Genomic DNA, 10,699 nt, shown 5'->3' on the forward strand with positions numbered 1-10,699 from the left:
TCTGAAACTCAAACCGGGGGTCTGATGCAGGCTAGGCAGCTGTTCTACCACTGAGCTACATCCTCAATTCCTTTATGTTCGTCATTTTGTATTTCTAATCTGTGTTTGGGTCTTTAGTTGGATATTTAAATGAATTTTACAATGGGGATTATGTTGAGAAAAAGGTGGAATGAGGTCTGTTGGTTCCATTAATAAGTTTTCCCAGGCTTGATCATTCTAATTGCTATTTATGGCAGTAATCTACTCCCTTATTTTGTTTTGTTTAATGTCACATGGCACCATGTTTGGTGGTTGATATTTCAAGAAAGAGTTTTGTATCCTTGCTTAAAAATGAACTGTTCAGAATTTCTTAGCATGCTTCTTTCAACAGATTTTCTCATCACAATGTATGTTTGGAGAGAAAAAAAGGTTTTCATCCTTTCGTATTCTAGAATTATTACTTGATTCTTACAGGTCTGACAAGGAAACACTGTGGGAATGAATCCTGGCCATCGGGTGTGACATCTCATGGGGATCTCTATTTCTTCAAGTCTTTTAATCCTAGAATCCTTCTTTGGTTCAATTTCTTGATTTATGTTTTACTTCCATCTATTTAAGAAATGGTTTTGAATGTATTATCATAGATTCTGGAAGGATATCCTTCAATTTAAAACCATTTTCCATTCACTGTATTCCCTTTCTCTCCCTAAGGAGATTTCTTAGAGAAATCAGATTAACAGTAGTTGCCTAGAACAGCTCTCATTCTCCCATACTAGCATATAGAATACTTTTAGGATCCAAATATTGTTGAGAATACAATTTTGAGACTGAGGAAGAAGCCGGAATAGAGGAGGCCGCATTCCTGGCTGCTCCATGGAGTGAAAGCAAGAAAGCAGAAAGCCAGCTTCTCAGCAAGGTTGGTGAACAAAAAAAGAAGTGGGGGGACATTACTGGAATTTAAAACTGGACATTGGGAGCAGACCGGGGACACAGGAGTTTGGATATAATAAAGTAAGGAAGAAATCCCCAGCTGCAGAGCCACTGCTGTAGCCGGCCTGGAATTTCCAGCCAGAAAGTTCCCTCTGTGAGCATAGTGGAGGGATAAGGGAATTAAAGGAAACCACATTTTTGGGGAGGCCTGAGGCACGTCTGGCTACCGAGCATTTAGAGACCAAGGACATTTCCAACAAACCAGAAGGACATGCTGCACGATATCCCTGTGTGGGGAAAGAAGCCACTATCTCTCCAGGTGGCATGTGGAAGACAAAGGAAAGAACCATTTTGCAGCTGCAGAGAGGAGGCCGGCAGCTGAGGGGGTCAATTCCTGGCAAACTCAAGATTGGCCCGAAATACAGGCCCAGTTAACACACGCTGCATGACATAGAGTGTGCTTAAGTGACCAGAAGAAAATCAAACGTGGAGAGAGGTTTACACAGGGGAAAACTGGTCATGGAAACCCACTTGGCTCTACCCCTCCCCCTCCAATCTGACTGGTTGCAGGATCAGCTGGGAGAGATGTATCTGGCCTGGAACTGGGAAGGGTGGGGGTGGGAGACATTGTTTGGAGTCTGAACCTGGGACCAGGAAATGTGGGGTCCGCAGGTCAGAATTGGGTCCCCCACCACATGAGTGGAACCCAAGGGAGATCCTTGGGGTAAAGTCTTCCAGCAAGGACCAGCAAGTACTGGGTGCTGGAGGTGTGCTGATTTAAAACATCCAGGCGACTTAGCATTCTACAAAGAGCCTGGAGCCCACCTAAGCCTAAACTCTGCCTCCGGGAACTCTGCCTACAGGATTGCTTCTCTTACTCCAGCAATCCAGAGGGTGGAGCATCACACTCCTGAAGAACCAACCTAAAGCTGCTGAGAAGCGAAGCTGAGAATAATTTGAACTCCAACAGAAAGAATTCTTTAACTTTTCATCAACACTTTTTTTCCATTCTTTCTTTCTTTTTTTTAAAAATTCTTTTTGACTGTTTAATTGTTACCTTAATGGTAAATGGACATTTATACAGTCTCCTATTTTTTTTTAATCATCTATATCATTTTTGAAGTTAGTTTTTTTACATGGGTGAGTTTTTGTGAACTGGATGTTTGATTAGTATATTTTAGTATTGCTTTGTATTCTTTTATTTTCATTTTCAAATTTTAAAAAATAAATTTGCTTAACATATATATTTTTCAGCTACCTATTTCCCTCCATTCTCTCTTTTCTTCTGCCAACAGCCAATTGTATTGTGCTCTCTTCACTCTTCCTTTAATCTTTTACTTCTGTCTTCTCTACTACTCCCTCATAATCATCACATCCTATATCACTTCTGTTCTCTCCCTGTCCACCATTTGAAAATGTATGCCCTTTCACAAACTTGCTGTTTTTATTATAGGCAATAACCGATTATACCATTTCTGTTTATTGTGATAATTAAGATCATAGACCTCATAGTAGGAACTATTTGGCTTAATGATGTAAATTGTTTGCATTGCTTGTTGTTATTATTTGTCTCCCTCTAAACAGTGAGGTAGTGGAAACTTCAGGGACACTATAAGTACACAGGGTAGAAACTCTACTGCCTCAGATCCATGCTGTTGGATGAGTCCATACACAAACAACATGAAAAGGCAAAGGAACAAACCACGACAAGCAAACAAAGATACTCCAAATAACAGAATCCATCGATACCACAGTGGAAGAAATGTCAGAGAAAGAGTTTAGAATGTACATAGTTAAACTGATCTGCAAAGTAAAGGGTGATGTGGGAGAGCAAATACAGGTAGCAAAAGATCTCTTCAACAAAAAGATAGAGATGATGGAAAACAAAAACAAATCAGAAATCCTTGAAATGAAGTAAACAATAAACCAAATTAAAAATTCAATAGAAAGGTCTGGTGTTGTAGCTCTGTGGTAGAGCGCTTGCCTCACACATGTGAGGCCCTGGGTTTGAGCCTCAGCACCACATAAAAAATAAATAAATAAAAATAAGTAAACAGGGGTTGGGGATGTGGCTCAAGCAGTAGCGCGCTCGCCTGGCATGCGTGAGGCCCGGATTCGATCCTCAGCACCACATACAAACAAAGATGTTGTGTCCACCGAAAACTAAAAAATTAAAATTCTCTCTCTCTCTCTCTCTCTCTCTCTCTCTCTCTCTCTCAAAAAAAAAAAAAACAAAAACCTGCTGCTTCTAAAAAAACATAAGATATTGTGTCCATCTACAACTAAAAAATGTATATTAAAAAATTCAGGGTGCTGGGGTTGTGGCCCAGCGGTAGTGCACTCGCCTAGCACATGCGAGGCCCTGGGTTTGATCCTCAGCACCACATATAAGTAAATAAAATAAAGGTAAAACAAATTCATTAGGAAGCATCACCACATGGAAGACAGAACCTCAGGCAACGAAGACAAAATATATAATCTTGAAAATAGAGTGGGCCACAGAGAGAAGGTGTTAAGAAACCATGAACAGAACTTCCAAGAATTATGTGATAACATGAAAAGCCCAAATTTAAGATTTATTGGGACAGATGAAGCACAGAGACACAAACCAAAGGAATGCACAATCTTTTCAATGAAATCACATCAGAAAATCCCCAAATCTAAAGAATGAAATGGAAAATCAAATACAAGAGGATTATAGGACCCCAAATGTGCAAAATTGCAACAGATCCATGTCAAGGCACGTTATAATGAAAATGCCTAGCATACAGAATAAGCATTGAATTTTAAAGGCTGCGAGAGAAAAATATCAGATTACACATAGGAAGAAATCAGCACAGATCTCAGCTGATTTCTCAACCCACACCCTCAAAGCTAGGAGGTGCCGCAGTCTGGCTGGGCACAATTCAGGAGCCACTTGTCAAAAGAAACTAACTTTATTTTTAGAAGTACAAACGCCAAACAAAACAGCTCCTCAGGAAAAAACCCTCAGAGCCCAACTGCCACCACCGGCTTCCCCAAGCCTCTCACCCCCACACAAACCTCACCACCTCCCACAATCCTCCTGCTCTTGAGGCTGATTGGCTGGGTCGCGTGGGCGGAGCCAAAGAAGTCCCCTAATGAGCAGCTCCGTGGAGGAGCCAATCAGCTAGATGTTGCTGGGGTCGCTGTGAGCCAATCATCAGCTGGCAGTCTGAAGGGCAGGGAAACAGCCCATTGAACATCACCGCAGAGGAGCCAATCAGCTAGATGTTGCTGGGGCCGCTGTGAACCAATCATCAGCTGGCAGTCTGAAGGGCGGGGAAACAGCCCAATGAACATCACCGCAGAGGAGCCAATCAGCTAGATGTTGCTGGGGCCGCTGTGAGCCAATCATCAGCCGGCAGCTGTAAGTTTGCTGGCAGCTGGAAGTTTGCTGGGCCCCCTTTGGCTGTGGCTCTCAACATCTCCCCCTCTCTGTTTAAACAACAAGCATGTGGCTTAGGGACCGTGCCTGCCTTAGGTTGTCCAATACTACATATGGTCCTTACCCGTCTTCGGATGAGCTGACCTCAGGGCATCAGCCTCCTGTCTTAGGTTGGTACCATTGTAATTGGATCTTACCCGTGATTGACTACCGGTCCAGTATACAGCCACACCTGTGGAGAGGTCTTTGTCATGACAAGCAGAAGGGAGGAAGATACACCAAGCCAATTGACGGCTCTTGTTGGAAAAATTGTAAAACCGATGACATCATCTGTAAAAATACTCCAACACTACCACAACATATGTTCTGGAACAACATATACTAAGCTCTTAAAGAAAATGGATGCCAATCAAGAATCATGTATCCAGAAAAATTAAGCCTCAGATTTGAAATGAAATACAAACCTTCCATGATAAACAAAAATTAAAAGAATTCACAACCAGAGAGCCTGCACTTCAAAATATTCTCAATAAATAGTCCATGAAGATGAAATGAAAAAAAAAAAAAAGTGAAAACCAGCAATGGGAGAAACAGTCAATCAAAGGAGATACTAATTCAAATTAAAAACTTGAAATAAACCAAAATGACCGGGAACACAAATCACATCTCGATAATAACCTTGAACATGAATGGCCTAAACCCATCAATAAAAAGACATAGTCTGGGAGGTTGGATTATAAAACAAGACCCAACAATATGCTATCTCCAAGAGACTCACCTCATAGGCAAAGACATCCACAGACTGAAGGTGAAAGGTTGGGGAAAAAAAAAACATATCAACCACATGGATTGCGCAAACAAGCAGGGGTTTCTCTATCCTAATATCAGATAAAGAGGACTTCAAGCCAAAGTTAATCATAAGGGACCAAGAAGGACATTTCATACTGCTTAAGGAAATTATACATCAACAAGACATAGCAATCATAAATAGGTAAGCCCCAAACAATGGAGAATCTACATACATCAAACAAACCCTTTTCAACTACAAGAATCAAATAGACCACAACACATTAATACTGGGTGACTTTAATAATAACTGGGTGAACTCGGCACTGGATAGATCTTCCAAACAAAAACTAAACAAAGGAACTAGAACTAAATAACACAATTGATAACTTAGACTTAACAGACATATATGTAGAATATTTCATTCATCAGTGACTGAACACACTTTCTTCTCAGCAGCACACGGATCCTTCTCTAATGTAGACCATGTTATGTAAGCTATCACATATGTTGGCATACCTTAATATATTTTTAGCATCTGTAGGGTTATTTTGATTGCTCCCTTTCCATTGATATATTAATTGTTGTGTTCTTGCTTTTTTCTTAATTAGACTTGTTTGATTTTCATCAAATTTTAGCTGTATTATTTCTACTCTATTTCATATATTTGGGCTCCTACTCTTATTTTTTCTTTCCTACTACTTCATTTGAGAATCATTTGATTGTTATTCTAGCTTCTTTTGGATACAAGTACTTTAAGTTATAAATGTCTGAGTACTGTTCCATCCCAGAGATCCTGATATTGTAAACTTTTACTATCACTTAGTTCAAAACACTTTTTATTTACTGTTCGTGTGCTTCCTTCTGTGACCCCAGAGATATATACTAGTGCACCATTTAATTTTGAAATAGTTGATGTGTGTGGGGGGGGGTTCTATATAATCTTAAGGTGTTTGATTTCTAATGTAGTAAATCATGCAGGAAACACAGTCTGTATGATTTCAAATTATAAAAAAGTAATGAAAATGCTTTTTATATTGATTGTATTGGTTACATACATGTCAAAACTGATCAAACTACATACTGCAAATATGTGCATTTTATTGTACTTAACTTTAACCTCAACAAAGCTACGGGGGGAAAAAAGAAAGAAAACCATTTTACACTTGGTAGATGATAAAGAAAAAATTAACATTTATGTATGTGTACCGATTTCTGTTTGTGTTCTGGGTTTGGTACTGTGGTTATGCTATTTCTACTTTTTCTGATTCTCTGAGAGTTTTGGTCAAATCTGAAGACAGAGGGTATGCAGCCAAGTCTCTACTTCCAGGAGCACTCTGCTGGCCATGTCAGGGAATTCCAGCTCAAACCAAGGTGGGTTATTCTAGGAAAACAAAAAAAAAAAAAAACTGATTTAGGGGATATAACCCAGTTGGTAGAGTGCTTGCTTTACATGCACAAGGGCCTTGGTTCAATCCCTAGCACCACCACCAAAAAAAAAGAAAAAAGAAAAAAGAAAAGAAAAAAAAATCAGATTTGAACGAATAATGGACCAAACTGGCCTAACATTTCTTCATAGGGAAAAGAGACTTGGATTACACATGCCAGAATGTTGTCTAGGTAATGGTGAGGCAGATATGGATGTGCTTCCGCACTGGAGCAGGTCGGTAGCGAAATTGTAGTGGTGAATAATAGACTCGAGTTACTGAGATTAAACTAGCTTTCTCTCCCTCTGGTGGTTTATTACAGAAATGGTGTCATATTGAATTTCAGCCAGGAACCCTTTTTTTTTGAAATGTAAGCATTTACATGGCTCAGAAGTCAAAATTATATAGAATTATAATCAGAGCAGTTGCATCCTTTTCCCTGGCTTTTAATTTTTTTTTTAGTTTTCACTTATATTTATTTATTTGCATTACAATTCTTAATACACCATTATACCATAATTTATCATATCTCTGATTATATATAAGGTATGTTGACAACAAATTCACATCTTCATACATGTATTTTGTATAATGATGAGGGTCTCCTTTCACCCTCCATGCTATTCCCCTTCACCCTCCCTTTCCCTCCCACCCCTATTCCCTATCTAGAGGTAATCTTCCTCCCTTGCTCTCCCTCCCAACCCCATTTTGAGTCACCCCCCTTATATCAGAGAAGACATTCGGCATTTGATTTTTGGGGATTGGCTAACTTCACTTAGCATAATCTTCTCTAATGCCATCCATTTCCCTGCAAATGCCATGATCTTATTCTTTTTTATTGCTGAGTAATATTACATTGTGTGTAAATGCCACATTTTTTTATCCATTCATCCACTGAAGGACATCTAGGTTGGCTCCACATTTTAGCTATTCTGAATTGTGCTGCTATAAACATTTATATGGCTGTGTCCCTGTAATATGCTGTTTTTAGGTCCTTTGGGTATAGTCTGAGAAGAGGAATAGCTGGATCAAATGGTGGTTCCATTCCCAGTTTTCCAAGGAATCTCCATACTGCTTTCCATATTGGCTGCACCAATTTGCAGTCCCACCAGCAGTGTACGAGTGTACCTTTTTCCCCACATCCTCGCCAGCACTTGTTGTTGTTTGTCTTCATAATAGCTGCCACTCTTACTGGAGTGAGACGGTATCTTAGAGTAGTTTTAATCTGCATTTCTCTGATTGCTAGAGACGATGGACATTTTTTCGTATATTTGTTGATTGATTGTATACCCTCTTCTGAGAAGTGTCTGTTCAGGCCCTTGGCCCATTTATTTATTGATTGGATTATTTGTGGGGTTTTTTTTGGTGTTTATCTTGTTCATCTCTTTATATACCCTAGAGATTAGAGCTCTATCTGATGTGTAAGGGGTAAAAATTTGTTCGCAGGATGTAGGCTCCCTATTCACCTCACATATGGTTTCTTCTGCTGAGGAAAAACTTTTTAGTTTGAATCCGTCCCATGTGTTGATTCTTGGTTTTAATTCTTGTGATATTTGCATCTTATTAAGGAAGTTGGGGCCTAGCCCCATGTGATGGAGATTAGAGCCTACTTTTTCTTCTATTAGACGCAGAGTCTCTGGTTTAATCCCTAGATCCTTGATCCATTTTGAGTTAACTTTTGTGCATGGTGAGAAATAGGGATTCAATTTCATTTTGTTGCATATAGATTTCCAGTTTTCCCAGCACCATTTGTTGAAGATGCTATCCTTTCTCCGGGGCATGGTTTTGGCACCTTTGTCTAATCAGCCAGGAACCTTTATCTTTCTTCACCAATGGTAGCATGTGGAGGTATTTATTTACTAGGATTAAGGATTGTTAAAAATACAATATGGGCCAGGAATGGTGGTGAAGGCCTATGATCACAGCAGCTGCTGGGAAGGGTGAAGCAGGAGGATTGCAAGTTGAAGGCCAGTTTCAACAATTTAGTGAGGCTCTAAGCAACTTAGGGAAACCATGTATTAAAATAAAAAAATAAAAAAGAGCTGTGTGTGGCTCAGTGGTTAAGTAGCCCTGAGTTTAATCTGTAGTACCAAAACGACGACGACGACACAATTTGGACTTGGGAAATGCCGAAGGAACTTGTACATATGTACACATAGCCTTCTTCTCTTCGTGTTCACCGTTTGGAAACTGGGGCTTTGTCATTTCTCCTTTTCCCAGTTCACTGAGGGTTTGATGGGAACGAGAGGGACAGTCAGGCCCCTTGGCTTCCAGGAACACTCAGCTGGCCCCGTCAGGGAACTGCTGCTCAAGCCAGAGTGGCTCCTCTCAGGACAAAGATATTTTCTGCTTTGACAAAGCAATAGCCCAGACGTACCCTGTTGGCACATCTCTGAGACCATGCACTAGGGATATTGGCAATAGACTCTCTCATTTCTTCAGTAACCGTCTTTTCAAAATGCTCAAGAGATGTGGTGGATATAGCCCGATGGCCTTTTGCCCCCTGTGTCACCTTCCTAATGCTCTGGTAGAGGCAACAGCAAGGTTCTAGAATGTCAGACATCCTCTGTGATTGGTCAAGCAGGAGGACCATTGCATCACACTGTGCATCCACTCTCATTGGAAGGCAGGTTGACAAGGAACAGGACCGTCCAATCACGTTGTGCTATGTGGGTTAACGCGGGAAGGGCCATCCAATGAGAGGCCAAGCTGCGCATGGCGTGACACAATACATTCTATATAAGGGGCTGCCAGCCCTCTGCAACTGGCATTCTCTCCCACTCTGCGAAGGTGCCAGGGCACTGCCTGAACCAGCTTGCAACACATCTTCTGAGATGCCCTTCAAACCTCCAAAGCCTGAGAAGGCGGGGCGGACGGAGAAGAAGCCAAGGCGCCCCAGCCACTCCGGGTGTGGCGATGGTTTCGCCACCTATTTCCCCAGGATGCTGAAGCACATCCATTCGGGCCTCATCCTCTCCCGGTCGACCGTGAGCATCCTGGACTCCTTCGTCAAGGACATGTTCGAGCGCATCGCCAGCGAGGCCGGCCATCTGGCCCGCCAGAACCATCGCTCCACCATCACCTCCAGAGACATCCAAAGGGCCGTGCGCCTCCTGCTGCCCGGGGAGATCGGCAAGCACGCCGTGTACGAGGCCACCAGGGCCCTCAGCCGCTCACATCCCCGCCAGTGAGCCGACTCTGGGTGCCCTCAGCAGCCAACCCCGAAGGCTCTTTTCAGAGCCATCACTGGGCCCAAAATACCTGTAGTGCTGTCAGTACTGCACAGCTCATGTCTGGGGGTGGGCAAGGGGGTGCCCTGCCCATCTCCAAGGATTATTTAATAAATGAAAAAATCGCCACCTCTAATACATGTGTGGTTTCAGTTACTCCAAGGAACACAGCAGGTTTCTTTGCATGGTTCTGCAGTTAATCATTTCCTTTAATGGTGATTTCTGACAGGTATATTCCTAGGTCACCCTTCCTAAGGTTAAATCAGGTCACCCCATTTTTTGTAAGGGAGGAATTGACATTTTTCACTCTTATTCTCCAAGAAGCGTGTGGCAGACTTATCCAGAGGTACTTTTTGTGTGATATGGCAGAAAATATATGATCAGACTCATCTCAGTCAAAGATTTTAACATTCACTAACTATAGTAATGAAGATACAGTGCACAAGGAGTGAAGCCAAAATTTCAAGAAGTAATTCATTTTTCCAACTCCCCAGAGCCTGAAATTAATAATCTAACTCTTTGAGAGTTTTCTAAGTTTTAAGCCAAAACCCTTCATGCTGTGCAATTCTGCATGGATGATGGGACCACAGCCCAAGTCTGTGTTTAGGCTGGCTAAGTCAGAGGCCTGAAGAGTCTGAGTCCCAGGCATAGGCTCACAGTGTGGATAGGTTGCTGGGCTAAAGCAGTAAGATCCTCTGTGTGAAATTCATCTTGAGTTTGGAGGAGAGACACGTTGTGATTCCTTTTGTTGCCAAGGACTGTTGGCTTGCTTGTTTTTTCTTTCTTTCTTTCTTTCTTTCTTTCTTTCTTTCTTTCTTTCTTTCTTTCTTTCTTTCTTTCTTTTACTTTTTACTTTTTTTAGTTATAGATGGACACAGTATCTTTACTTTGTTTATTAAGTTTTTTTTTTTTTTAATTTAATGTGGTGCTGTGGATGGAAG

General features: G+C 41.3%; 1 protein-coding gene across 1 annotated transcript; it reads left to right on the plus strand.

Moving 5' to 3' along the window:
• Positions 1-9,362: 9,362 nt before the first annotated feature.
• On the plus strand, positions 9,363-9,719 carry LOC308639506 (histone H2B type W-T-like; the record flags this gene model as incomplete). The annotated part of the gene is made up of 1 exon (XM_081277727.1): positions 9,363-9,719. One exon carries the CDS (start codon positions 9,363-9,365, stop codon positions 9,717-9,719), a length of 357 nt encoding a protein of 118 aa, XP_081133853.1.
• Between the last annotated feature and the right edge of the window lie 980 nt (positions 9,720-10,699).

Source organism: Spermophilus citellus (genome assembly GCF_964194105.1).
Source record: "Spermophilus citellus genome assembly, chromosome: X".
NCBI lineage: Eukaryota > Metazoa > Chordata > Mammalia > Rodentia > Sciuridae > Spermophilus > Spermophilus citellus.